This window comes from Panicum virgatum, chromosome 9K (genome assembly GCF_016808335.1).
Source record: "Panicum virgatum strain AP13 chromosome 9K, P.virgatum_v5, whole genome shotgun sequence".
NCBI lineage: Eukaryota > Viridiplantae > Streptophyta > Magnoliopsida > Poales > Poaceae > Panicum > Panicum virgatum.
In genome coordinates this window covers 68,961,849-68,989,451 of record NC_053144.1, presented here as the reverse complement: position 1 = coordinate 68,989,451, position 27,603 = coordinate 68,961,849, and the positions used below count along the sequence as shown (strand labels likewise).

Below are 27,603 nucleotides of genomic sequence, written 5' to 3'. Positions count from 1 at the left end.
ATACCGGTCCCTTGGAGCGGTCAGACCGGTCGCCGCCGGCAGAACGGTGACGAAGCCTACGAACGTTAGCCCGGGAAGACCCGTCGGGGCAGGCGCACGTAGGGTTGTTCTAGGGTCGGCAGGCCACCTAGAACGCCCTCAATCGACGTAGAGACGACGGAGGAACAGCAAATAGTAGATTGGAAAAAGCTAGGGCAAGAGAAAAGTAAAAAGATAAAAGTTGTATTGATTTGATCGATTGGATACCTAATCGGCCGTGACCCTTTATATTTATAGGGTGGGGTGGACTTATCCCGCAAGAAATCCTATTACAAGATCTAAATCTATTAAAATCCCTAGTTGTACTCGGATTCCACTTGGACCGGTCAGACCGGTCGACCCTACCGGTCAGACCGGTCGGCTGCTGCCGAACGGACTACAGCGTCTGACCGGTCAGACCGCTAAAGCGTACCGGTCAGACCGGTCGGTATTGTCGAATGCCAATTTTGGTTGTCAACACAATTAAACTTCAAATTCTATGTCTGCAGTTTTGAACCGTGATAAAGAAAAGTTATAGAAGGGAAATTCCACTGCATTTTTCATGTTGAGAATATCTTCTAATTCTCACGAATGTTTGGTCAAAATTCATTTGAACATTGGACTTTACATTGCATTCAGCGTTTCAGACTTTTAAGAGTTCAATTGTTTGAACTTGTCGACTTCGACCACTATTTTAAATGTCTTTTCTTCGCTGTTCAGAATAAATAATGGTACCATTTCACTCTCCCAACATAATTTTCAGGTATGTACTTTTTGAATAAACTTTGTTCACAAAATTTTATTTTAAAAATTACCAAAGTCGGGCTCTTGACACTGTCAAACTAGACTTCGAAAATTTCATAGTATCACTTATTTCCAACATTCTATCCAAATTTGGAGCCCTAGATCTTGCCTAAAACATTCTCAATTTGATACAAGACCTCTTCCATTGCATAGTACATGACTCATATTATACTTTTTATACTGGCTAAGATTTCATTGTTTAAACAAATTTCAAATTCAAAGCTTCTCGACATGGTTAAATGACCACATTCTATATTTCATGTATTGGCTCGAAATTCAAAATCCTTTTTCATTTAAATCACCCCTTGGACCCTATTAGCACTTCCGTTTGGATAAAATACTACTAAATTTAAGTACTTTGAGAACATCCCGTACCGATTTTTAGGTGAAGTTATTATATAGCAAGAGAACCCAGTTCTATGCTGCATGCAGTAACACACAATGTGACATTGGCACACTAGCTGCACCTTTCCATAAACGAATACCATTACCAGCGAAACAATGAGTACTTAAGAGCTAAGCAGAATGAATACGGGCATGGCAACCTGATAGTCATGACTCTTGAACTTCTGTGCAGATGCTGGCTGCAAGCATTAACACTCTAAAATCCTAACAGCGGTTCAAAGCCAAAACATAGCACATAGGAGCTAGATTGCAATTGGCAGACTCCAGGGAAAACAACACCGAAACTGATTCTAAAATGGTGTCAGGAGTAGAAGAAACTAGTCATGATAGAGATTATACAGAATGGTGAAGCTTTTCCCAACTTACTCAAAGTTTTGGGCCAACATTGGTATACCATAGTATACATAAGTATACTGAAGAAAAATAAAAGGCTATCACGAGTAGTTGTCCAATACACATGGACTATGAACAAAGACATTCTCGGTGTAATTTACAAGACAAAGAAAATTATTACAGAACAAAAAATAAAGATAACCCAAACCTATCCACTTTGTACGTGAGTTGGGCTGGGAAATTGTACACAAGGCAAATAGTGAAATGTCCAGCAAAATGAATATCGATGGCATCAAAATGTCGGAGTTCACTCAAAGAATCCAAACCTCGTATTGACAAATCAACTCACAAGATACAGTCCCCATCAGAGCAGAAAGCATATCAGAACTTAGGGGGAGACCGGCTTCCAGAGGCTTTAAAAGGTTCACTCGAACCGAATGGATCGGCATCATCAAAAGAGTCAAACCGACCAAAATTTCGTGAGCTATTCCCTGTATCAAATCCTGACACAGTCTCTCCTTTGGAGCTGCTAATGGAGTCAAACCTGGAAAACCGACTTTCCTGAGGGAAGAATCCAGTGTCTTCGGATCTGAAGGAATCAAACCTCCCGAAGTTATAAGAGGAGCTATCATCGCGACTTTCACCGAATTTGGGTGAGAATCCAGAGGTGTATGCAGGTGTACTTGGGACAGAATCATCAAAGAACGAACTTCTCTTCTTTCCAAATACACTAGCGCCACTTGGGGAGCCTGCCTCAGACCCAAAGAAAGAGTTATGTGCACCACCGTGATGGTCAGCCTCCTGTATTAAGACAGTTCATCAGAAACAGGCAAGGGAGAGACATGCATCCACATACAAAAAGAAGAAGAAACTGCATAGCATACAGTGTTCAGAGCAGTAGAACCCCAAACAGAGTCAGTATCTTGATCATCAAAGTTCCAGGAAGTTTCATCAGCAAACTTGTCTCCGAAAACAGATTCAGAACCACCATGGTCACTGTGCCAAAATAATAATTGATGTTATTCACATATGGGACACATATATCATTTATGTTGAACACTCTTCAGCATCTTTTTCAGAAACAGCTAGGAACATGTAGACCAAAGATTGAAACAAGTACCTGTAGCTTTCTCTTTTGCTGGGAGATGAGTCATGCATCCCAAAGCGGGAAGTTTTAAATGGACTTCCTGAGGCACTCCTTCCAGCACTACCTGGGCTCCTCACAGAATCATCACCAAAATCATATCCTATCTCACTCTCAGCCACTCGGTCTCCACCACTGTAATGCTTTTCATCCTTGATATGACCATTAGAAGATGCAACAGGGGACATATCATCCCCATCATCCCAAAGAGATGGTACTTTTGTATTTTCAGCAGAAACTGGGTTTTCATGTATCGTACCATTATCCTTAACAATACCAAACCCTGCTATGTCATATGATACAATCAGAAATACTGGAATACAGTAAGACTAAATTGGAAATCAAGGAAAAAGCTTGCCCAAATAGAAGACACAAATTTACAATAGCCCATGTCATCAAAATCTATGTACAACACTAACTATGTCCTAGCCACAGAAGGTTCACTAGAGGCACTGATTTGACGTATCGGATGAAAATGAACCCAAACAAGGAAAATGGTAGGAAATGAATTTTATCGCATAGCTGACATTAACAAATCATAACTACACAATGTATTAGGGTTAGAAACAGTTGTGGTTGCGTATTTCAACTGGTTGCTTATTTCAGGATACGACATTGCTGGTATCGTTTACAGGTGTGGAAGACATGACATCTTTCACAGGTATGGATTTTATGCTAACACCCATTAGTAAAGGCACAAACTATTTGTAAGCAGCAGCATGGTAGACACTGGATCGCAAAACTGTGCACAGCATGCAGAATACTCTGATGTATAAACAGAATATGGCCAGCTTCAAAAAGAAAGCAAACTTCACGGACGCTTGAGTAATCATAGAGCAGAATGAAATGGAAGAATTTAACCTTCGTCCTCAAATTTATCCCAGTCTTCATCCCACTCGATGGTTCCCTCTTGCGTCCCATGTTCCCAACCTAACATATAAAGGCAAAGTGAGCAAAAGATATGCAACTTTATGTAACTGAAAACTGCAGGGAGCAAAACAATGCAAGGATATGCAGTTTTCTCGCTAGTCGCTGGCATTATAAAGACAACATGAAGTAAACTCAGGAATGATGAAATAAGTAAACGGGAAGATGGAAAATCAGATACCAGAAGGAAGCTCAACAGTAGCGGACGACTTGAATTCGAGTCCAAAGTGCTTGCAACGTTCACTAAGAGCTTTCTCCATCTCTTCTAACTGATGTTGGATTCGATCGGCTCGAACCTAGGAAAGCACCAGTGTTATTGAGAAATACAACAAAAAAGTACCTAGCAAAGTTATAGCGTACCTGAAGCAAACCATCAACACTTCCGCCCTGTACCATTTTAACTAACGCATCATGCAGCTCAACTTTTCTCTCCTGAAAAAATTAACATACTCCAGTTTAAGATACAGAAATCCATCAAGAGAGAAGATACGATAAATCAAGAGGATGGAATGCAAATGAGACTAATGATAATACAAAAAATATATATGAAGAGAAATTTTTATTTTTATAAGGGGCAGAAATGCAAATACCTGAACGTCACGAAATGCAGCTTCTTCAACTGCCAGTTTGGAAGCTAACTCTGCCACTTGCTTGTACTTCTCTTCGTATTTCTTAGCCAATGATTCCACCTAAATTAATATTAACACTATATGTTAGTTCGCTGGAAAACAAACAAAAGCTCAACTATGCCTTTTTGTCTCCAAGCATTTAGCATTGAAAAATGGCTCAAATGAGCAATTCCATTTTACAATGTTGGTCCACATCATCAAAGAAGCAATGCAATGTACTACTAATTTGTCTGCCTCCAAGAACTTATGATTAAATACAGCTCAAAAGGGGCAACTATAAGCAGGGACCTGTACCTCACGTTTATCAGAGGACGCCCTTTCTGTGATCTCATTCAGCCTATTGTTGCATCGACTTTTATACAGGACCTTAAAAATAAGGAATAAAGGAGTTAAAAGAATGCTAAAAGGATAACCTTTAATCCCAATGTTCAAATATCTAACTAAACCCAAACTGGAACTGTGCTTACAAGTTCCTGCATCTTTGTGCGGTAGTACTCCAGTTTCTCTCTGGAATCCAGGACCTGCTTCTCCACTTCAACCTTCAAAATGCAAAAAAGAGAAGGCAAATGGTTTCAAACGTATAAATTAGTAAAAGAGGAAAGCGTTATATGCATCGAGCACATAAGGAATACCTGCCAGTACAGAATTAAAATAATAAGTTGAATGGAGAAAATAATTGCAATGAGGGAACCGACTCAGACCTCTTACTGCCATTTGAGAGGGAGTTGCTTGGCAACGAGCCAACGAGCAAAAGGTTACCAAGAACAGCTAACTAAAATAAATACTAAGAAATAGTCTCCAGAACATATTCTGAGCAAGAGTATGAGCATATATAATTAACCTGATACACATAGAATGGAAATTTGTTTTGGGCAAAATCACCACACCTTAATGGTTGTGTAATGAATTACCCTAAAAAAATGGTTGTGTAATGATTGTGTATTGTTTTACCCTAAAAAAACGGTTGTGTAATGAACTAATCTTATGGGTGACACAACTGCAAAGTGATACAGACTAAATATGCACCTAACGACATTAAGCTCATAAATAACAGGTGTTGGTACCAAAAACAAGATCAAATGTATAGCAGGCGTAGCCCAGGAGTGCATTAAAACAGTTCATTTATGGATTCACACTTCAACATCTGACCCCACTTACCAAAGTAAGATGTATGCACCTCTTTTAATGAACAATTTAGAACATCTGAACTAACTTAAAGGTGCATCAATTTACTGAATTGACCAACAGAGTCAGCCCGATAAAAGCGGAGCAGGAGTTGTAAGCTGATCAACACAGATAATTCAGGATACAAGGATGGTCCACATACCTTCTTAGGAGCAGATGCCGCCTCCTGCACAGCTGAGTTCACTCCACTTCTCTCATCTTTGCTTCCTTGAGTTACCATGTGATTATCCATACCAGGCATGTGAGGTCTTGGCTGCCCTGGTCTGCTAGTGCCATCAGTCTGTGATTGCAAATGTTGTGGCAAGGGTGGCCGCACACCACTGGTAGGCACACCAGGTACTCCAGGGCCTCTTTGTGGTAATCCTGACCCAGCATAAACTAGCAAGTAAGCAACGGACCAACACAGGATGCCGTTTCGCAATATGGTTATGCTAGCTGAGAGCCAGATGATAAGCCAAGTATTACCTTGATTCTGTTGCCATGATGGGCCATTGTATGCTGTTGAAGGCAATCCTGTGGCTCGTAACAACGTCTCATCATGCCTAAGAGAGTCAGGAAGTGCTGGGGGCAGAGGAGTTCCAGCTCGGTGCCTCTCCATTAAATAAAGAGCAATGCAAAACTCTCTCAGAGAAAGCATGCCATCATTATCTTGGTCAGACAAATCCCACACTTGCTTCAGGACCTCTGAATTAGTTAAAAGATTAAAACTTGCATTAGCTAATATCTATGGTATAAGAAAGAACTACATCAACAAAAAAAGGTGAAAGAACCAGCAATATTAACAGTATGACAACATTGACCAAAACTAAATTTGAAATAAAACAATTAATCAACAAGTAAAGAATTAGGGCAGTGGAAAGTTGGTGATGATATCCCACCTCTTGGAAGCCTCCAACTGAGGAACAGAGTGCGAGCTTCTGCACCAGTTATTTTGCCGTCTCTATCCCTATCAACATCCCCAAAGACTTTCATGTACTTCTGGATGTCAGATTGACTAATTTTTGGCCACTGGGAAGCTGAATTAGAAACCCCAGCAGAAACAACAGGTGCAGCTGGAGCAGGAAGGTTTGGCTTTGTGATAGGCTGAGTCTGTTGTGGTTGGCTGTTACCATGCAAAGAACCAAGCTGTCCAAGATTAGTCAGGTTCTGAGAGCCAGTTGGTGTGGACACAAAACTGGATGAGCTGGGAATCGTGCTTGTCAGGGGTGCAGGTGCAGATACGCTTGGTTTTGGCTGTGTAAGAGCAGAGAATATGTCTGTGCTTGATCCTGAGCTACTGGCAGGGCCATTTCCAGACAATACCAAGGCTTTTGAATCCTGAGGCGAAACAGCAATGTTGCTCTGCGAAGGCAATGGCGATGAGGACATTGCTTGTACCTGCTGTCCAGCAGCCATGCCGCTCATTGTGCCAGGCAATCCTAGGCCAAATCCACCTCGTGTCACCTGTGAAGGAGCAGCTCCTGGTGTAGCTTGTGGAATGCCTCCCGCCGAGGCAACATTACTACCTTGCCAACCGACAGATCCTCCCATGCCGCCTCCACCCAGTGGACCTTGATTGGATCCAGGCGCTTGAGCTTGAAGTGATGATGATGGAACTCCTGCCTGTGGTGGCCGCATGAAACCAGTACTTGAAGGGGGTTGTTGATTAAATCCCATGGTCGAAGGCTGCGATTGCATTGCCCTTGGTCCAGCAAATTGGGTTGCCTGCAGAGCACCACCCTGACTTGCAGCTGGCATCATAGAATTGGCCCCTTGGGGTCTGGAAGCAGCTCCAGGGTTCACCTGCGGCATGCTCACTTGAGCAGAAGTCGGGATGACGCCACTCCCCTGGGGCCTTGGTGTGGCAGCAGCCACTCCAACCTGCCCTGGAGTCATCAAAGCAGCACTCCCCTGGGGCCTAGCAGCCCCCGCCGCACCCATCTGTGGAGGAGCCGGTCCTGCGGCAATCTTCGGAGCTGGAATTCTAGCCGCGGCTGGACCATACAGCGCCGACTGCACTATGTCGGGCGTGAGCTGACGCCCGCTCTGCGCCACGGTGACGAGGCGCAGCGCGTTGAAGAACTCCGGGCGGCCGAGGAAGCCGGTCTTGTTCTGATCGGCGTGCATCCATACCTGCGCGGATCCGAAAAAACTCCAACTCATTCGAATTCGCGGGGCGGGATCTACTATCATGTGCGGAGATCACACCTAAAATTGGGTGCTCGAAGTGCGCGGATTGGAGGGAGGGTTTTGGGGACACACCTGGGCGAGGACTTGCTGCGGCAGATTGGCGCCCTGGAAGAAGGCGACGGCCTCCTGGCCGCTGATGCGGCCGTCCTGATTCAAATCCGCGCGGCGGAAGTAGGCCTCGAAGGCCTCCATCCCCGCCATCTCCGGGATCAAGAGGGAGACCACGCCAGTGGGAGTGCGGCTGGGTGGATCTGCCGCGGCGGGCGGTGGAGATCTCGTGGGGAGCGTGTCGCGGCGGGCGCAGGAGCACGAGCCTCTTCTCCCCCCCCTGTCGTGTGTCGCGAGGGCAGTGGTTGGGTATCTCCGGTTGTCGAGATGGTGAGCGGGCAAACTTCTCAATTGTCCCCTTCGAGTCTTCCGCTTTTCCATAAAAAGGTCTATCAATCGTTGTGATCGACGGCTCGTTTTCTTCAAAACTTGGGCTAGGCAGTGTTTTCACGGGGGCTAAACAGCACTATCGCATTAAAGACAATCTTTGCTACGGCTAATATAAATTTGAGTAAAATGTATGGATATTCATTATATTTGTTAGCGTATTTTAATTTGGCCATCATATTTTGAAAAGAGCAAATCGTGGCCACTAAAGTTATTTGACAATGTCAATATGATTATTACCTCTATAGCCATACGTATTTGGATAATGTGGCGTAAAATGTGCAGCCTTTTATTTTCTACCAATTGTTCCATCTTATTTGAATTATTTGAAACACGTAAATATCAACCTGATAATAGATCTTGCTATCTAAATCAAGTACTAGTTTCACCTGCGCCACCGCCGCAATGATCCAATTCCACGGGGTGCTAAGCTCGATTCAAGAGCACTTCAATAATTTGTGCATACACAAATTTGAATTGTGCAGGTACGAGTTTATTATTTTCTAAAGCTCGGAAGCTTATTGTTTCTAAAAAAATTTATTCAAACTGTAGCTCGAAGATGAATCGCTTCACTCTGCATCCCTTGTCAGCCAAAATTAACAGGTTTAACCTCTACTTTTTTTGCAAGTTTAACTCAAATGGGAGGGAGTAATTTGCAGCAAAAAAAAACTCTACATTGGATGTTGTCGGTGTTTAGCCACCAAACTCTCTGAGGGATACCCCGAGGAGGATTGTAGGCAGGGATTCGCTGAGATCAAAATGCGACGGTGCAAGGAACACAAAGATTTGGGAGGCTTGGGTCGCCGGAACGCAATACCCTACATCCAGTGTGTTGGTTGTATTGCCTGAGATGATTGTATATTTTGGAGAGATCCCTGCCCGCCTTTATAAAGTTTAAGGGGGACAGGGTTACATGAAAAGTCTTAGCCGAGTACTAGCAGAGTCCTTCTCTGTTATGGTTGGGAAGTTTCCTTATACATCAACTAGTCATACTTCTGTATAAATAGTTACAGTATGGTAAGGTGCATCCATGCGCTATTCCTTACTGTAGAATATTCTACGTCTGTGAGCAGTCCCGCTGCCCCAGGTCTAACAGATGCCACGTCTACTTAGATAATGACCATACTGATAGAGTTAAACGACTTTACAAGTATAATGACTATTCATGGATATTACTCTATAAATTTTATCTAGACTTGTATATATGAGACCATCAATTTTTTTTATTTTTACTCCATGGCGCACGATGTATTGATGCTCTGCATTTTGATTGGGAATCGGATTGATTTATTCGGATTTTGATTAATTTGTTCGGGTTCCAATTAGAATTCTAATTGATGGACAAAAAATCATTGCTTGCTTTAAAAATATAGAGATAGCGATTATAAGAAGAGATTTAGCTAGTCACTAGAAATACTGGCACGCTTTGCGGCGCCCTTCTTGCAATGGACCAATTTTTTAGATTTGTATGTTATAATCTAAATTGAGATACCGGTAAAGTGAGTGGTTTCTTGAGTCCATTTTCATTATAATCAAAACAACATAGAAGTTAAATGTTTTAAGAAATAACATTTTAGTTGTATTCATGAACATCAATACTCTGAAAAAATGTAGTAGCAGGCCTCTCTGAGCATCCGTGTAATTTATTGTGTTTATTAGTGTACTTCATGAAAAAGAACAATGATAGAAGAAACCAGTAAAAATTACAACAACAGGGACAGAAGCAATTTTAATAAAAACAAATGAGGTAGTAGAAGAATCATAATATTGTTTGGATTATGACCATTTCTGACGGTCCAAGGAGAAGATTAATTGCAAAGTTGCAAATTGTATGTCAGTCCCAAAAGTCATGGTCCATGGAGCCGAGCATCCCCTTGGACTTTGGCGCCTTTGTGGCTTTGTCTTTGTATTTAGTTGGTGAAAAGTTTGGGTTTGGGCGTGTACCATATTTCGTTATTATTTAATAATTAATATTACATTATGAATTAATTAAGTTTAAAAAATTCGTCTCGTCCTAATAAGTTAAACTATTAGTTTTACAATTCTTGAGGAGGCATCGGGAGGCGTTTCATGTGTCTATGATTCGTGGGCCTAATATGAGAAAAGGCGTTGAGAGACATTAATAAGGAGGCGTTGAGAGACGTTAGACATGTCTATGGACGGTGGGTCCATATGTGCCGAAACGCCTCCCCACGCCTCGCAGTGTCTTCAAAGTTAAAAAAATAGAAATTCATGATAATTTTTTCTGTAGTTATTTTTTAATCAAAGGTAAAAGGGTAAATTTATAATCATAATATGCTAATTTGTGGATCGATAGTTCAGTGAGGCAAATGAGAATGAAGAGCAAACCGAAAAAAAAGAGAGAAAGGATCAGAAGTATTCCAAGTTGAAGTCGAAATGCGCCAGGTTCGGCTCTTGGCCGCAGGGCAGCAAGAACTTGTGGTCCAGCGCGTCGTCGTCGTCCACCGCCTGCTCTCCGCCGCCCGCTGTGCTGCTGCTGCTCCAGCTCAGGCTCTGCTCTTGGCCACAGGCAGCAAGAACTTGTGGTCCAGCGTGTCGTCGTCGTCCACCGCCTGCTCCCAGCCGTCTGCTGTGCTACTGCTGCTCCAACTCCGTGTACGGCTCCGGCTGCGCGGCGGAGGCCCAGTGCAGCACCTCGCTGTCGAGCACCTGTAACACCCCTCAATTAGGAGTGCTAAACACAATTTGAAAATTCAAATGGAGTCAGAAATATCAAGCCACGTGTTCCCTGCTCTCTCTCTCTCCCGTGCATCGTCGCCGTGTCCAAGTTCGCCACGAACGCCGCCCGCTAACACCGTGCGCTGGCCATCAGCGAAGCTTGCCGCGTTGCCCGGCCGCCAGCGACGTCGTCAAGTCCTTCACGCTCTCCTTCCGACCTCGCCACCTGCCATTCCTTCTCTCCTGCGCTTCCTCTCATTCCTCTCACTCTCTCACTCAGCTCTTCTTCAACCTCCAGAAACCAAGAACAGAGCATTCGCCCCTTCCATCGATCTGCGCCTCCGGACCATCTCCCTCAAATCGACCGCAACCAAAGCTCCTTCATCACCGTAGCTTCCTCCCCGACTCGTCCTTGCCAAGCTCCAGCCCTCCATCGCCGGGAATCGAGGTGGAACAGAGCCGTCGGCCCCTTTTTCCGCCCGAGCTCCACCTCGACGTCGAACTCCCTCGTCCGGTCATCATTTTCTTCACTTGACGGCTCAAATCGACTCTAGGTGAGCCCCCGAAGCTCATGCTCTCCTCGTTCCATCGCGTTCCATGAGTTTCCGCGCTCGTTCCCGAGCCATGCCGTCGTCGACAAGCTGCTGCTCGCCGCGAGCCGCGCTCACGCGCCTCTGGGCCGTGCCGCCGAGCGCCTCCACTCCGCCCGGCCCTGCTGAACCTTCCCAGCCCGGCCGCCCTCTCCACACCTCGCCAGAACGCCGCCGCCGCGGCTCAGTTCGCCGCCGGCCCGCCGCTCGCCGTGGCGCCACCCCTACAGACCACCCCGAGCCCCCAAACCACCACCCACAGGTGCGCACGAGCCCCCTCAACCTTTTCCCCAACTCCCCCCTCGCCGCCGGGGCCGAACCTCGCCGGAAAACGGCCGCCCGAACCTCCCCTGTACTGTCCCGTCCGCCAAGGACCCATGCTGAGAAGAAATAGAAGTCCAGGGGTCTAGATGCAAGATTTCCTTTTCTTTTTCTTTTTGTTTTCAAAAACAACAAACTTGTAAATTCCATATAAAATAGTATAAAAATCAGAAAAATGCAAATCCAAATGTTCTGGAATCCTTGCAACAAGATCTACAACTTTTATTACATACACATATTTATTTTCTGTCTGTATTTTATTCTAGGAAAAAAATAAGATTACATAGGTTATAATTATTCTAGGAGTTCTACTCACTATATATGGGTTATGTTTGGTGGGTAGCTACTTGATGCCATGCTTAGCTTTGTGTAAAAATTTGAGCACCAGTTAATACTTTTAACTAGATGAAACCCTAGTCTTGGCTAGATCTAGTAGAGTAATATATTCTTTTATTTCTAGATGTTCTGATTTAGATATATGTATGAAACTTTTTCTGTGTATTTCCAATACTATATGAACACCACTGTCCAAATTTCGTTAATTACAGATTTGTGTAGCTAATTCTTTTATTTAATTCTTGTTTAGTAGGCTTTAATTATGAGAAATAATTTATATTGTTTTTAAATCATGAAAATATTTCTGAGTGTTCTTTTTGAATAGATTAGCTTGTCCATGAAGTTTGAGCATCAGTTCATGACTAGAACAGAAGTTAAAAATGAATCTTTTTAGATTGATGTCTGTTTTGTTTATTTTCTCAGAATTAATTATGTGTAAATAAAATTATGAAAAATTCACAGTAGCTAATTCATCCCTGTGTCGACCTCCTGTTAAATTTTCAGCTTCTGTTTTGCTCTGGTCTGACCTGTATAATTCAATCTTGTTCTAGGAGTTGTCTGAATGAATGAATTGTTCGGATTAAATTGATGCATGAAATGACATGATTTTTACAGAGTAGATTGCTCTTTGTACATTCTATTTAGAATAATTATTGCTGAAATTGTTGTTGTTTACGTATTGAGTTATTTAATTATTAGTAAGCCAAGACCTACATGTTATAGGAATCAACTACTGCTTGTTTGTGCAGTTAGTGAACTTCTTTTGTGCTGATTGATCATGATGCCATGGGTAGTTAGAAATGTAGTTAACTACTCTATAAACGATTGCCCATGTGATATGATTGTTTGCTACTTGTTAGACTACAACTTTATCGTAAAGGAAGAATAATAGCATCTATATTGTTGAGCAACTCAGAACTGTGCATTCATACATATGCATTGCTGCATTTCATTTAGATATGATAGATGAACCACGTGAGGGATGTGACATTGAAGCCGAGCCAGAAGACGGTGAATGGTGGACACGTCTAGAAGATGGATGGATGGATCCCGATGTACATGATCCCAAGGAAGGTACTTGCCAAGCGAGTATCATCTAACTAACACTGACTCAGTGTTAATCCCAGGCAAGCCCCGGTGCACATCCTATTATTTGAAATTATGACACCTATATATGTATTTAGTACTGGTGCATTACGTTTCAGGAGTTGATTGGAACCCTAGTTGCATGATTCCTAGGTTTCCCTGAATTATACTAGCATGTATAGGACGATAGAAATGCTATGCTTAATACTTCTCGATAGAAGTCGAGTGACTTCCTGTCACTCGCGAGCTATAGGGCAAAAGTCGAGTAATTTCCGGTTACTCGCGAGATTTATAGTTATCTTTATATTCCAATATATGAGATATGGAATGCAATATGGAATGAATGGAAATTTGAGACCGGACGGGGGAATGATGATGTTTAGGTATGGCAGCAGGACAGGGTTCCTGGTTGTCTTAGCCCCGCCTGTGTCGATCAAGGACCGGTCGTTGTGGCAGTGCTGATCGGGGATTGAATTGTACTAACCGCATGCCGGGAGTAGGAGGTAGTCGAAACCGGTAAGCCGAGTACTGCCTTGTTTCGAAAGTACAGAACTTCATCACCACCCCTTAGGGCGAGTCGGGTAGTCGCGGAGAATCGGGATGCATATGTTTACTTTTGGTGGTCTCACGTTGAGCCCGGCTGACTATATGTAGGTGGGGAGGTTCTGTAGTTCGAGGCGGGGAGGGGAATGGTTGGTTTGTATTGTCCGACGGGGCAAATACGTGCCGTGTTGGTTAGGTCCACCTTGCAAGGTTAAATCGGATCGATTCGCCGTGTCTCGCGGTTATGAGGGCCTTGGTCTCTTTGTCACCCCGTAGCAAAAATGTAGAATGTGAGTTAGGTATGTTTATATAAAATATTGATCTCATTGAATTATTTTGCTTGCATCACCATGATTGCTAAAGTAGGTCTATGCAAATATTAGATGAGAGTTAATTTATATAGAACCTGGAGCTAAAATAATGAAAGTAATGAATTACCTTAGTTGCTTTTTCTGCAAAATAAACCACCAGCCAAATGCCTTGCATGTCTAGATATGTGGGCTAAGTTATATCCACTGGTCGGGTAAGTCTTGCTGAGTATTAGTATACTCAGGGTTTGTTGTTTACCCTATTTCAGGTATAAAAGCTAACCAGGATTCGCATCAGTGGGCTCGATGTGACGTCCTCACGTGTTCATAGTTATCGTTTTGTTTTATTGGTTCTCAATCAAATTTCCTTCTCTCAGATCATATTCTCTTCCGCTGCTGTCATTTATTTTATGTAAATTCTAAATTTAAAGTTGTTTTGTAAATATTTATGTTATTATCTATTTTGTGAAAATATATTATGTTGGTACCGTCTGTGCTCGCCGTCGCGCGAGACTTCTGGTGTGTTTCGATCGGCCTGTGGGTTGGAAACAGGCTGTCAAGTTATACTTAATTAAGCTAATGCGCCTGATGCGTTCAAATGATGGTCATTACGCTTAATTAAGCCTTTTAACTTGGCGGTTTTGTCACAGCACCGCGCTGCACATCTCGGTGCAAGTCCTGTTGCTGCTGTTGCTGGAGCTCTCCCCGTACCCCAGGTTCTCCGACACGTCGAGCACGCTTCTGTAGTCGGCGACGAACCCACCGGCGTCCGGGGACGCCTTGCCGACGCCGTTGTCGTACGGGCCGCAGTACAATGCCGCCACGCCGGCCGTGCCTAGGTCGAAGCCGAAGTCGGCCACGACCAGCGGGAACGGGTCGAACACGGCCAGCTGCTTCTGGGCGAGGCCCTCGTCGGAGTCCCCGGCGGCAGCGGGCGCTTGTGGTCGTGGTCCCGGGCGTCCGGCAATGCCGCGCTCGCCTCCGCGGCGCCGGTGCCGGTGATGGGCTCGTGGAGCGCGAGGATGACCATACTGCCTTTGGAATAATAAAATCAGCAAAAAAACTATTTTGCATAGGCGTTACGAGGTATTGGGAAGTATTTGGAAGTATTTCCAAGTATTGTAAAAGAGATCGGTTAGTTATATTTTTAACTGCATTTAATGTTTCATGTATGTGTCTAAAGATTTGATGTGACGGATACTGTAGCAAGTTTTTAAAAAGAACTTCAGTCGTCGCTTTCTTATGGGCTGACATAAATCGGAATGGTTAAAACCTACCCTCAGAGCTCGTCTCTCCGCATCCGCCGCGCAAAAGTGTATGCGTGCCGTCCTGCGCGCGTTCTGGTTATTTTGCAAAAATATCCTCCACTTTTCTATAAATCACAACTCAGTGCAACACATCCAAAATGTTCAGAAATCATGTTCTAATATTGTTCATGTAGATCCTCCTTGAAAAACTTAATTTTATAAACACCCTCGAGATGCACCTTTGCGAAAACGCCCTCCCGCAGTCCCGAACGACCGAACCTCCTCGCTCTCCTCCCGGCTCCCCTCTCCTGCTCCCCACCTCCGCCCTCTCTTTCCCTCTCTGCTCTCTGCGTCCGCGCCGCCGCCTCCCCTCCCCTTCTCCCTCTCCGCCTGCCTCCATCGTCCCTCCCAGCCGCCGCTCCTCCTGCTGTTCACCGCCGCCGCCCGCTCCTGCAAGATCCGGATCTGGCGGTGGGGCGTGGCTTGGAGGATGACCGGGGGGGGTGGAGGATCCAGATCCGGCAGCGCGGCCCGACCGATGCCGGTGCTTGGGCGGGTAGGACAGCCCCCCTCACCGCAGCGCTCCTCCCCTCTGGGATCCGGCGCCCGGCCGGGCTGCCTCGTGGAGCAGCGGCTCCTCCCCTCCGGGATCCGGCAAGGGGGTCCCCTCCGGGATCCGGCAAGGGGGTGCCTCGTGGAGCGGCGGCTCCTCCCTCCGGATCCGGCGAGGGCCGCGGCTGCAGGGCCGGCGTGGCACACCCACCTTGTCTTCCGGTGCGGGTGCCCCCTTCTCTCCCTCGCCCCCTCCTCCGCTGGCGCTGGTGCAGCGACGGGGCAGCGGCCTGCCAGCCCCTCCCCTCCAGATTTGATGGTTCTAATCTCCACGCCTCCTCGCTGATCAGGATAGGAAAGATGGCCGCGCTGCTTTGCTGACGAAGGAAGAACTGCTCGTGCCAATCAGCTTAACCAGATCCTTGCGTGAATTAAGGTAGTGCTCCCCTTCCTCCTTCCTTTAGTTTCGTACACTGTACCAGTAGGTTTGTGAACCTGTCCTTTTTGTCTTACTGAATCATCAATTGTGTATAGAATTAAAATAAGCTACTTTAATAAGCTACTGTTATTAGTACAAAATGTTCCAGGTTCTCCATACATTTAGCGAAAAAATTGCAATATTAGGACTGCAAACATTGAACACTCGTGAATTTGCCACTCCCAATGAATGACACGGTGGGACCATCTGTGCCTATGAAATGTGGGGCCAATGGCAAAACTGCAAAGGCCAATGTTTGCAGTCCCATTTTTGCAAATTTCTCTACATTTAGCAGGGAGATTTTCTATTTGGGTTGTTTTGCTAACCTGAACTATTGTTCTGTCTATACTGAGATAATAGGAGGATGTATTACTCTGCACCAGTTCTAGAGGCAAGACCAGAGGTATGTGTTCTTACTAAATCATCAATCATCTATATAATTGAAACACTATGCACCAGTTCTAGAGGTAAGACCAGAGGTATATGCAATTGCCCCTTTTTTTCTTACTGAATCATCAATCATCTATAGAAATAAAACAAGGTTTTAACTGTAGTAGAAAATATTTTGTGCAGGAGAACACCCCTTACGTTTTGTGGAGGAGAACACCCGTTGCCCCAAAATCTCCGGAGAAGTCAGCGAATCCTCAGAGCAAGAGGTACAGAATTGGTGAGTGAGACTTCCACCCCTCTGATTCATTACTGATATAATCAGCCGGATCCAATATTTTCTTATTTCTATCACCATCCTGTGAGGCTATGTCATGTTTGCGTTCAGAAATCAGCAGCAAGGTATCATGACGACGTGATCTGGGAAACAGCTCTCCACTGCTTGCTTGCTCAACCTCCTCTTTTTCCACTGAAGTTCTATCATATAAGAAGTTTCTTAATTTTGGATAGGCCACTGAAAACTTATTTGTTGTCAAAATGGGTTAGTCACAAGTTTAAAGGAAATGGCTGCCAGCCTTCCTGTGCGCCGGTTATTTTTCTTTTATTGGTGTGAAATGTTTCTTTTGTCCTAATGTCATCTGAATTTTTATTCATTGTGTATATTAGCCTTAGTGTAATTTCTTTACCCAGCAGGCCATCTACTGCTTGCATGTGCTTCATTTTGTTTTAATCCAATAAAGCAGTGTAATTTCCCAAGGTAATATTGTTGCTGCCTTTTGGTCTGTGCTTGGTAATTCTCTTCCATTAAAAGGGCGTCTACTTTCCTCATGATCTTGAATTTAGTATGCTTGATAATAAGTTCAACACCCAAACTAGGAATAGATAATAATCTTAATGAGCCGAAGCATTAGTTTGCAAGAAAGAATTTTATTGACTATTGATATCCAAACCTCATGGTCTGCAGGTAGATTTGGAGGAATATATGGGCAGTCAAAGCTTTCGAACATATTGCATACTAATGAACTTGCCAGTGATTTAAGGTATGTCTTTCTCCATCTAATACATGACCTTTTATTTTTTTTGGTGCAAGTATTGTACATTTATGTGATAAGGACATAAGGTAGAGTGGTAGACATTGCTTTTTTAGTTCAGTCTGTTTTTCCCCATGCTACCACATTAATGCAGACCTTTTACTAATTGGGCTTCCTACTGCTATGCTATGGTTAGTTTTTTTTTGAGCGTGCTAAACTTTTTTTACTTCAAAAATTGTTAATCCTGATGTAGTTATGTTTACTTTTGATTGTGGAAAGAAGTCGAGAAGGCTATCCATCAGGTTTAAGAGGCTTGGTATGGTTGAGATCCCAAGATATTCTCTCCGTTTGCCTTGAATGCTGCTTGCAAAAATAGTCTCTGTTTGGATTGAATACAACCTGCAACAAGACTTATTTTATCATTATTAATTGCCTATCATTTTTTAGATTTCAAAAACATATTAGGAGAGTGTGCAGACTGCCCATAATGTGATCTCATGCATTTTACTGCTGGGTTTGTGACTACACATTGACTTTTGGACCTATGCAGGTTTTCTAATTTTATCGGTACCTGCATCAAGCCACCAAGGTTAGCTTCTGGGAGGCCTAATTATCATTGCTCAGGTGTATACAAAATTCTTACTTTCACTTGCATTGTAGACTACGGATATGAGCAGTAGACTAATGTAGTTACCTGCAACTTCATTATTCAGAATGCTGAAGTTTAGATAGTATAGTATTATCAGAATGAAATTAGAGAAGTGGTCCTAAACTAAGCTGGTTGACAAATAGAAGTATTAAAACTTCCCATATCCATTCCCTTGACAGAAGCATTACTCTGGCAGATATGCTCTTATTATTATAAAAATGTTTTCCATAAGTTATTTTTTCCTCTACGACCAAGCCACAGAAGAGCAAGGAAGAGGTTGGCCTCCCATGCACAAGCTCTTTTTCTTATCAGCATCAGATAGGTTATTGTCAGAACCTAAGTCTGAATAAAAAATTATTTAGTAGTCCTTATTTCGGTACTAAATAGTCATGTTTCTGATGGCTCCCTTTTATAATGGAAGGAAGGATGCTTAGTCACAAGAATGGAGAATTGGAGCTGAGATTCATGCCGACTCAATAATTTTTTATGGATTATTCAGCTACACCACACTGTTGCGTTACTGTTGTGGTTTATGTATTGTTCAAGGCATAGTTTTTTCCCGAGATGAGTTGAAGGCATAGTTAAGATAACCTGTAATTGCTTGTGCATGAACTTATGCTGCTTACAGTAAAATTATCGACCTTGTATTAGTAAGTGATTTACGGTATCAGTTACATAATGCCCTTTCATGTGTAAGCTCCTATCTTTGTTAAAATACAAATCCATTCCTATTGTTAGGCTTTCACTGTGTCATTCATCTGTAGTTCCGTTGCTTTCATCGTCTAATATTTACTTCTTTCCGTTTGTTTATATGGTAGGGCGCGCAATGCGCGCCGAATGTTCTAGTATATCCTAATAAGAAGGGACATTGTTAGTTCAGACTAGGGACTAGGGTGCCTCACTTGCGAGCATGGTACTACAAACTACACAGTGCTGTCGATGCATTGCAGTCCTTGGGATGCGTTGCAGTCCTTCTGCCATGCCATGCTGCTAATGTGTTCGATGGATTGCCAACACTAAAGTTAGTAATAATGGGGTAGGAAGGAAAAACTAAATCTTGCACTATTATCTTGAAGTGCACTTAGAACCCGAGTTTAAACTTTGATTCAATAATATGATCAGAGAAACTATATGGCATTGTTATTTATGTTGATTGAACAAATGCATAATATTTTTTCTAGATTGAAGAAAAGTTCAAAAATATAGAATATTGAATATGTGTTCTATACTATAGGAACGCACATACATATTACTAGTAATATTAAAGGGCAAAAGTGTTTCTACCCTTGGTTTGTAGCGAAATAGTGATTTTGCCCTCTTTTTTTAACTTTGTGATTTTACCACTGGGATTTCAAAACGAAGGCAGACTTTACCCTTAGTCTATTAAGTTCCTCTAACGGTGTTAATTTTTGGAATAATGAACAACTTTGCCCATGTGTTTTCGCCCCTATTTTTTATTATAATTGTGCTTTTACCCCTGTATTAGACCATCAATTTGACATTTTGTATACAATAATTTTAGAAAATATCGACAGCATTTGGACTGACAATCCATATAAACAGAATTAAATATCACACAAAAAATTAATTTGACAAATACTACATTAACATCAACAAACCAAATTCACATAACATACCATCTTAGTATCATTTTATGATAATATAGAGGTCCATAGAACATGTCAAGCACCAACATATAGGTCTACATGACATGTCAAATAAAAGTAGTGATTCCCTAGACAACTAGTAGTGAGCACATATAAAGCATTGAGACTCAACAAATTAGCAAGGCTCCTAAAAGTTGCTCCTCTTCCCCTTCTTCCTGTTCTCCTTCCTGATGTAGTTGCGCTACATGAAAAAAGAGCAAAATTATGTGTTCCTATGTGGCAGATCAAATGAATGGTCAATAACAAACAATAAGTTCCACCTTCCAACAAAATGATAGCGGTTGACAGAAGCAGTAAGCCAGTAACCACGTCAGTGGTAAATTAATCTGTGAAGGAGCGCACGGCTGAAAGAGCACCTAAAGTGACAACTGGGTCTGCATCTCGCCACCAAATTAAATCCATAACTAAATATCAAGCCGCACGCCAATGACTCCAAGTGTTCATGACTTATAAACAGAATCATACAACGGAATAAAGATCATGTTGCATTTTAATCAAGCTACACATCACGAGTCAGCACCTAAGCATGATTGTTTCAATAATTCAATTTGTTCAAATCCTATCATCACGCATAAGATTGTTTTTTTGGGGGTTGGGGGGGGGGGGGGGGGTTGTTTAGGAGTATCGGCAGTTCGGTACCTAACATGTAGGAGCGCAGAGGCACACCTCGAACTCCAAGGCACCAACTTGCGCTTCAGAGCAAGTATAATGGCCGGCGCAGAGCGGGTGGAGTCCGACGTGGGAGCAAGAGAGAGAAGGAAGCCGACAGCTCGCAAAACGCCCGCTCGGGCCGGCGAAGACACACTGGACGAGCTGCTATTGGCTCAGCAGCAAGCAACACATTAAATAGCAGCAGGGTCCGAGAAAAAAGGGGAGCGGCGCCGTTGGGGCCGGGGTGGAGGCGACCCAAGAAGGCGGCAGAGCACTCGCGCATGGCTGGTGTTTTGGGGCCAATGCTCAGCTCTGCAGTCTGCACTAAGCTCTCAGGTTCCGCTACTTGAAGCGTTTCGGGGCCGGTTGCCGCTGCAGGTGTAGGCCCTGCAAACCCTACAGGCATTACTATCTTTTCCTCTGGGTCTTTTTTCATTTTTTATTCCATTTAATCCCAGCAAGGCAAACAGTGATACAAAGTAGGGGCAAACAGCTGCTTCTCTTTAAAAAAACAAGGGCAAAATCACAAAGTTTAAAAAGGAGGGGTAAAATCACAATTGAGCTTTGAAGTAGGAGTAGAAACACTTTTTTCCCTAATATTAAATAATAAATGTGATTTTTTACAAACTATTCAGTATATGTGTCTTATAACAATAATTTTTATTGTAATTAAAAGAGCAATAACCTACTTCAATTTTTTGAAAGTTTCAATCATTTTAGTACAGTTTGAAAACAAGTAAAATTGTTCTGAAAAATGTTGATTCCCAAAAAAATGTTTGCACTTTTCTAAACGTTGGAAAGCATTGCATAATGTTTTGACTATTTTAAACAATTTGATGTTTAAAAACAATTTGAATTGGTCCAAACAAATTGTTGGCCAAAAAGTTCCAAAAATGTTACATATATTTTTCCTAATATTAGTAAACACTTGAGATTGTTCCGAATGTTTGAAATATTTCAGAAATTCAAAGTGTTCCGAAAAAATATTTAGCAAAAAGTTCCCACCAAATATTTACCAAACACTTCATAATGTTTAGAATGTTTGAAACATTCCAATTTTGTAAAACAATTCAAAGTTTTTCAAAAAATTGTTGAGCAAATTGTTTTGTGTTTTCCTAAAAAATTTATAAACATTTTAGAATGTTCCAAATATTTCAAATAGTTTGGAAATGTTTAAAACAATTTACAGTGTGGCCTACAACGAAGAAGTCCTAGCTCAAATGGCTTCGTCAGAGAAGCTGATGCCCGCATCGAGGCACTAACGTGGGCTACCCTGGCTTAATGGGCTTCCTACATCATTAATGGGGACAGAGGTCCGATCTTTCGATAAGAAGATGACAAGGAAGATCACGACGTAGATGACTAAAGGACTCTGACCGAGCAGATCAACTTCCTTGCAATCACAACACCACTGTCCCAATGGTTATCAACTGAACACGAAACCCGGATGACCTCGCCAAGAAGGCTAATCTCTGCAAGCAATTCGAGAATATAAGCAAAAACTGGTAAAGACAATCTGAAATTGCAAGTTGAGGTTTCACAAACCAAAAGAGCAGCCTAGTCGGTTCGACACAGAGGCGAAATCTAAAAAACAAAGTGTGCAGATGCTGAGTTTTGGAGCAGTACATAGATGACATTTATAGAAGGAAACAACTCTGAACTCTCCTAGAAGGCTATGGGCGCAATGCAAGCCACTACTTGGGGAGGTGGAAGGCAAACTGGTTCAGCATGGAGTCCTTTAGTTCTCGCACGTCTTCTCAGCTTCCCTTCAGTAAATCAACCATGACTTTTTTATTGGGAAGTCCAAATAGTGCTCCGTTTGTTGGGTTAGAAAGTAGACTTGATAAGAGCAAGTATTATGGATGGCGCAGAGCTGATTGAGAATCTATGTGGAGGAAGAGAGAGAAGGAGGCGGGCGTCTCGCCATGCGCCCGCAGCAGCCGGCGGAGAGACCCTGCCTCCACTCCTATTGGCTGAGCTACAAGGGCCTGCCACCATCATGGCATGTGTCGCAGCCAGCAGTCATCGTTGCTATTAGCCATGCTTTAAGGTTTCTAACCATGTATGATATGAACCCTGAAACATCACAGGTTGGTACAGAATTCCACGTGAAGTTGAGATACTTGTCATGTGAACTCAGTCGTGTGCATGATTTCAGAGTCTGATAATTGTGTAGTCTCTTTATTTCCACGATCTTGTGACAAAAGCATCGGCAGACCGTTTATTAGCAGCCCATGATGCAAGTGTGGTGGCCTCTGGCTCATATATGTTGTGTTGCAGAAGAAACCGTTCAGACGAAGCATTGTAGGGTTGGACGATCTTTTGATGCTCCTGGTGAACTTCCTATTTTGGGGTGAATTTATTTGAGCTCAATAGCTTTAAGTTGTGTTTTCATCTCATGAATTTCACCACTAGAATTCTATCTCTGCTCCTTGTTATTCCTGTCTGCCATGTGGATTAGGTTGAAATCTCCAAGTAGGAGCTATTTTATGTTCTATGCCGGCTCACGCAAAACAAATTTCTTATCGTGTGTTTATTGTTACACTACAGACTATAGATTGTTGTGTGAAGAAACAAGTTTCTGAAGTATTTAAGGGGATGTCTGGATCCAAGTGCTAATACCCCAAAATATTAAAGTTAAGCACTAGCCTATCCAAACAAGAGTGCTAATAGGGTGAGCTAAACTTTAATCAAGACTTAAAAACTTTAGCAAGGTTATGAGTGCTAACGTTTAGCATTCAATGTAACTTTAGTTCATCCAAACAAGTCCTAAACCTAGGTAACTCTTGTCCCAGCTTTCTTTTTTATGATGGATGACAGACTTCTTGTATTTATCACTTTTCACTAATAATACACAAACCCTCTTTTATGCCGGTTTTGGAACTAGGACAACGAATCCGAGGTCCCGGTTTTGGAACCGAGACAAGGAATCCGGGGTCTTTAGTTCCGGTTCCCACAACCGGGACCAAAAGGTCTAGGCAAAACAAAAATATTTACTCCGCGTCCAAGAGTCGAACTCATGACCTTTTGCCTCGCGTATAGATTACTTACCATTCCACCTACACAACCCATGTGACACTGGATGCTATCCTTTTAAAACAACCTGTGTAACCACCTTCAGTCCCGGTTGGTAACATAAACTGGAACTAAAGAGTGACCCTTTAGTCCTGATTGAAGCCACTAACAGTGTCATGGTCTGAAGAGTATAGGAAAGAAGGCATCCGGGCTAAGTCAAGATGGATGGAGCGCCCATGTTCTGTTAGTTCCTTAGCATGAGTTTGAATTCTATAATTCGTGTTCAGTTGTAACAACGTGCTGTATATGGTGTACTGAAACCTCTAATGGCAGTTATGCTGAAGATCATTCGGATTCTGGTGTCTTGTGTCTCCCTTGCTCTCATGCGCACGGTTCTCTGCTCGACACCGGCCGTCAGGACGGCGGCCTCGCGCCCTCGCCGTCGCCGGGAGCCGAGCCCGCGGCCTCCGACCTCCCACTCTTCCACCCTTCCATATGTATGTATTCCAAAATTAAATTACAATCTTCTATTCTTTTGGCAATTTGGATTTTTTTAACTGGAGGATTGTTTGCACAAAGCAATGTCTGATTGCATCTTTTTGTTGACGTGATAACCGTGATAACGGTGGAGCGTAGTCGAGCAAGCTACCAGCGAGGAGTTCCATGCATATAGCCCAAAAGGAGATGTGAAGCATTCACTTGGGCATGCGGTGGCTGCACAGAGCCTATCTATATATCCTATATAGATAGCACACATTAACTATTTCTCTCTTCATGCAAGGTGTCCACATCACCCTCCACTAAGTGTCCCACTAACTTTCAACAATCTTATTAATTAAAAAAATATTCATGTCATCTCTACAATATGCAATACTTTTAATCTTTAATTAACTAAAGTAAAATCATATACATACGCTATTTTTTCATCACCTATTCTTCTATAATGTGATAAAATATTCTATTGGTGTTTCTTCTTTTAGCTTATCGATTTTTACGAGATTCAATAAATAAGAAAATGTCCATATGATCTCTACCATGTGCAATACTTTTAATCTTTAATCTATTAACCACTAACTATTTCTCTCTTCATGCAAGGTGTCCACATCACTCTCCACTAAGTGTCCCACTAACTTTCAACAATCTTATTAATTAAAAAAATATTCATGTCATCTCTACAATATGCAATACTTTTAATCTTTAATTAATTAAAGTAAAATCATATACATACGCTATTTTTTCATCACCTATTCTTCTATAATGTGATAAAATATTCTATTGGTGTTTCTTCTTTTAGCTTATCGATTTTTACGAGATTCAATAAATAAGAAAATGTCCATATGATCTCTACTATGTGCAATACTTTTAATCTTTAATCTATTAACGTAAAGTCATATACATACTCTATTTTTGCAATACTTTTAATCTTTAATCTATTAATGTAAAGACTCATATACATACTCTATTTCTTTGGGCACCTATTCTTTTATAATGTGATCAAATATTATATTGACGTTAGTTTATCGATTTCTACCAGATCTTGATAAAAAATAACATGCAAGTAAAATTCATATCAACTCTTCATGCAAGGTGTCCACATCAGTCTCCACTAAGTGTTCCACTAACTTTCAACTACCTTATTAATTACAAAAAATGTTCATGTCATCTCTACAATATGCAATACTTTTAATATTTAATTAACTAAAGTAAAATCATATACATACGCTATTTTTTCATCACCTATTCTTCTATAATGCGATCAAATATTCTATTGGTGTTTCTTCTTTTAGCTTATCGATTTTTACGAGATTCAATAAATAAGAAAATGTCCATATGATCTCTACTATGTGCAATATTTTTAATCTTTAATCTATTAACGTAAAGTCATATACATACTCTATTTTTGCAATACTTTTAATCTTTAATCTATTAACGTAAAGACTCATATACATACTCTATTTCTTTGGGCACCTATTCTTTTATAATGTGATCAAACATTATATTGATGTTAGTTTATCGATTTCTACCAGATCTTGATAAAAAAATAACATGCAAATAAAATCCATATCAACTCTTCATGCAAGGTGTCCACATCATTCTCCACTAAGTGTTCCACTAACTTTCAACTACCTTATTAATTACAAAAAATATTCATGTCATCTCTACAATATGCAATATTTTTAATCTTTAATTAACTAAAGTAAAATCGTATACATACGCTATTTTTTCATCACCTACTCTTCTATAATGTGATCAAATATTCTATTGGTGTTTCTTCTTTTACCTTATCAATTTTTACAAGATTCAATAAATAAGAAAATGTCCATATGATCTCTACTATGTGCAATACTTTTAATCTTTAATCTATTAATGTAAAGTCATATACATACTCTATTTTTGCAATACTTTTAATCTTTAATCTATTAACTAAAAACTCATAGACATACTCTATTTCTTTGAGCACCTATTCTTTTATAATGTGATCAAATATTCTATTGACGTTAGTTTACCGATTTCTACTAGATCTTTATAAAAAATAACATGCAAGTAAAATTCATATCAATTATATAGCCTATATAGATGGCACCTACTAAAGTCATTAGCTCTATTTCTCTTAACATGCAAGTTATCCACATCATATAGGAATCCATTATATCAAATGTCACATCAACGTCCACTAGGGCCATCTATTTATGTTTTCCATCGATTTCTTTTGTGAATGTTGCCATGCAATCATCTTAATTTTTCTACTTTCAAATTTCACATTAAATTTAAGAAATCCCGCAGCAACGCACGGGGTATCACCTAAGTGCCATGTTGCTATGTCATCAACACACTAAGTGTCATAATTTCTATTTCTCTCAGTCATGTTTTTCAATATGTTGCGGTTCATCAAAAGTATAAATAAAGAAGAAGCCCAACAGCCAAATTTTTTATTTATTAATTAAATATTACTCTATGCAACATACATATGTTAAATCCCCTCCCTTTATTTTCTTTTATTATTATCTCATGAACATTATTTTCATTTATCAATTAAATATTAGTCTATCTAATATTAATAAATAAATCCACATTTGTTTCAAAAAGAAAAACAATTAGTCTCCTATGGTATTTCTGTCTTCTAAAATTGATGCATCCCACTAGGAAACATTAACAAAAAGAAAAACAATTAGTCTCCTATGGTATTTCTGTCTTCTAAGATTGATGCATCCCACTAGAAAATATTAATTTATATTTCTCTCAATCCCCATTGAGCCACCAACAATGGAAGAAGCACTCCTTCATCCACCTTACTATGTCTCTTTATTTCTCTCATGTATGTAACTTGATCATCCAAGCTGTCATTTCCTTAAGTCTCTCTATCTAACAATACACTACCACCACCACCCCTTCCACTTCTCATGATCTGTAGAACCCAACGCTCTATATATTTTGCTTAGTCGAAGCCATCGTAGCGTTACACACACTCTCGACTCCATTATTCCATTCGGTTCTGGTAGCTCCTTGCCTTCCCCAGCTGTTTTGCTACTCTTAAATTTTGTCTTGCATCACTGTGGCATGCAGGAAGAGCACCGTGAAGGATTGTTTCAGGTCTCTTCTCTTCAATGTTATACATTCATTCATTATGTTCTGATATTGACACTATGTTTGGTTCCTCCTTAATATTTTACTATTTGATACAACTATATTTGTACAACTATATTTCCAATTATCAATATTTCACACACAACTGCATTCCTCACATTTCATTTTAAAAAAATATTTGCATAAATTTCGCTTAGCCAAAGAGTCGATACAAAGTCGAATCACTTCACAAAATGATGCAGACTTTTTCCATTTTCTCCTAGAATAAAATTAAAGTGATCTTACCATACCAATTACAATTCCTCTTTTTATCAGTTTCATTAACTTGAATTTTTATATGTATTTCAATTTGAGTATTTAAGCATATCTTATATACAACCATGCCATATATCTCCAATGCTAAAATTGACTACAACTTCATATCTCCAT

At 41.4% G+C, this 27,603-nt stretch overlaps 2 protein-coding genes and 1 long non-coding RNA gene across 27 annotated transcripts; 2 read left to right on the top strand and 1 right to left on the bottom strand.

The window, feature by feature from the left end:
* Window positions 1-1,554: 1,554 nt before the first annotated feature.
* On the bottom strand, window positions 1,555-8,010 carry LOC120647430 (epidermal growth factor receptor substrate 15-like). The gene is made up of 13 exons (XM_039924218.1): window positions 7,687-8,010; window positions 6,324-7,557; window positions 5,911-6,129; window positions 5,588-5,808; window positions 4,728-4,799; window positions 4,555-4,626; window positions 4,222-4,320; window positions 3,992-4,063; window positions 3,813-3,927; window positions 3,566-3,634; window positions 2,681-2,987; window positions 2,445-2,556; window positions 1,555-2,361 (listed from the first exon to the last, which is right to left on the bottom strand). Exons 1-13 carry the CDS (start codon window positions 7,813-7,815, stop codon window positions 1,942-1,944), a joined length of 3,141 nt encoding a protein of 1,046 aa, XP_039780152.1. The 5' UTR covers window positions 7,816-8,010; the 3' UTR covers window positions 1,555-1,941.
* A 2,691-nt stretch (window positions 8,011-10,701) lies between these two features.
* On the top strand, window positions 10,702-14,224 carry LOC120647432. The gene is made up of 3 exons (XR_005664811.1): window positions 10,702-11,282; window positions 12,933-13,049; window positions 14,182-14,224. It is a non-coding gene; the product is annotated as an uncharacterized LOC120647432 (long non-coding RNA).
* A 617-nt stretch (window positions 14,225-14,841) lies between these two features.
* On the top strand, window positions 14,842-19,009 carry LOC120647431. Of its 25 annotated transcripts, none has more exons than XR_005664794.1 (7): window positions 14,858-15,933; window positions 16,067-16,147; window positions 16,550-16,592; window positions 16,763-16,856; window positions 17,270-17,333; window positions 17,541-17,616; window positions 18,158-19,009. XR_005664794.1 is itself a non-coding variant. In XM_039924223.1 (7 exons), the coding sequence occupies exons 1-7, from the start codon at window positions 15,650-15,652 to the stop codon at window positions 18,688-18,690; spliced, it is 630 nt and encodes a 209-aa protein (XP_039780157.1). In that variant the 5' UTR covers window positions 14,879-15,649; the 3' UTR covers window positions 18,691-19,009. The 25 variants fall into 25 exon arrangements, 5 of the variants coding, with proteins under 5 accessions (XP_039780158.1, XP_039780157.1, XP_039780154.1 ...); XM_039924223.1 differs by lacking the exon at window positions 17,270-17,333 and having other exon boundaries at window positions 14,879-15,933; window positions 18,158-18,196; window positions 18,678-19,009; XM_039924220.1 differs by lacking the exon at window positions 17,270-17,333 and having other exon boundaries at window positions 14,885-15,933; window positions 18,158-18,231; window positions 18,682-19,009.
* The last annotated feature ends 8,594 nt before the right edge of the window (window positions 19,010-27,603 follow it).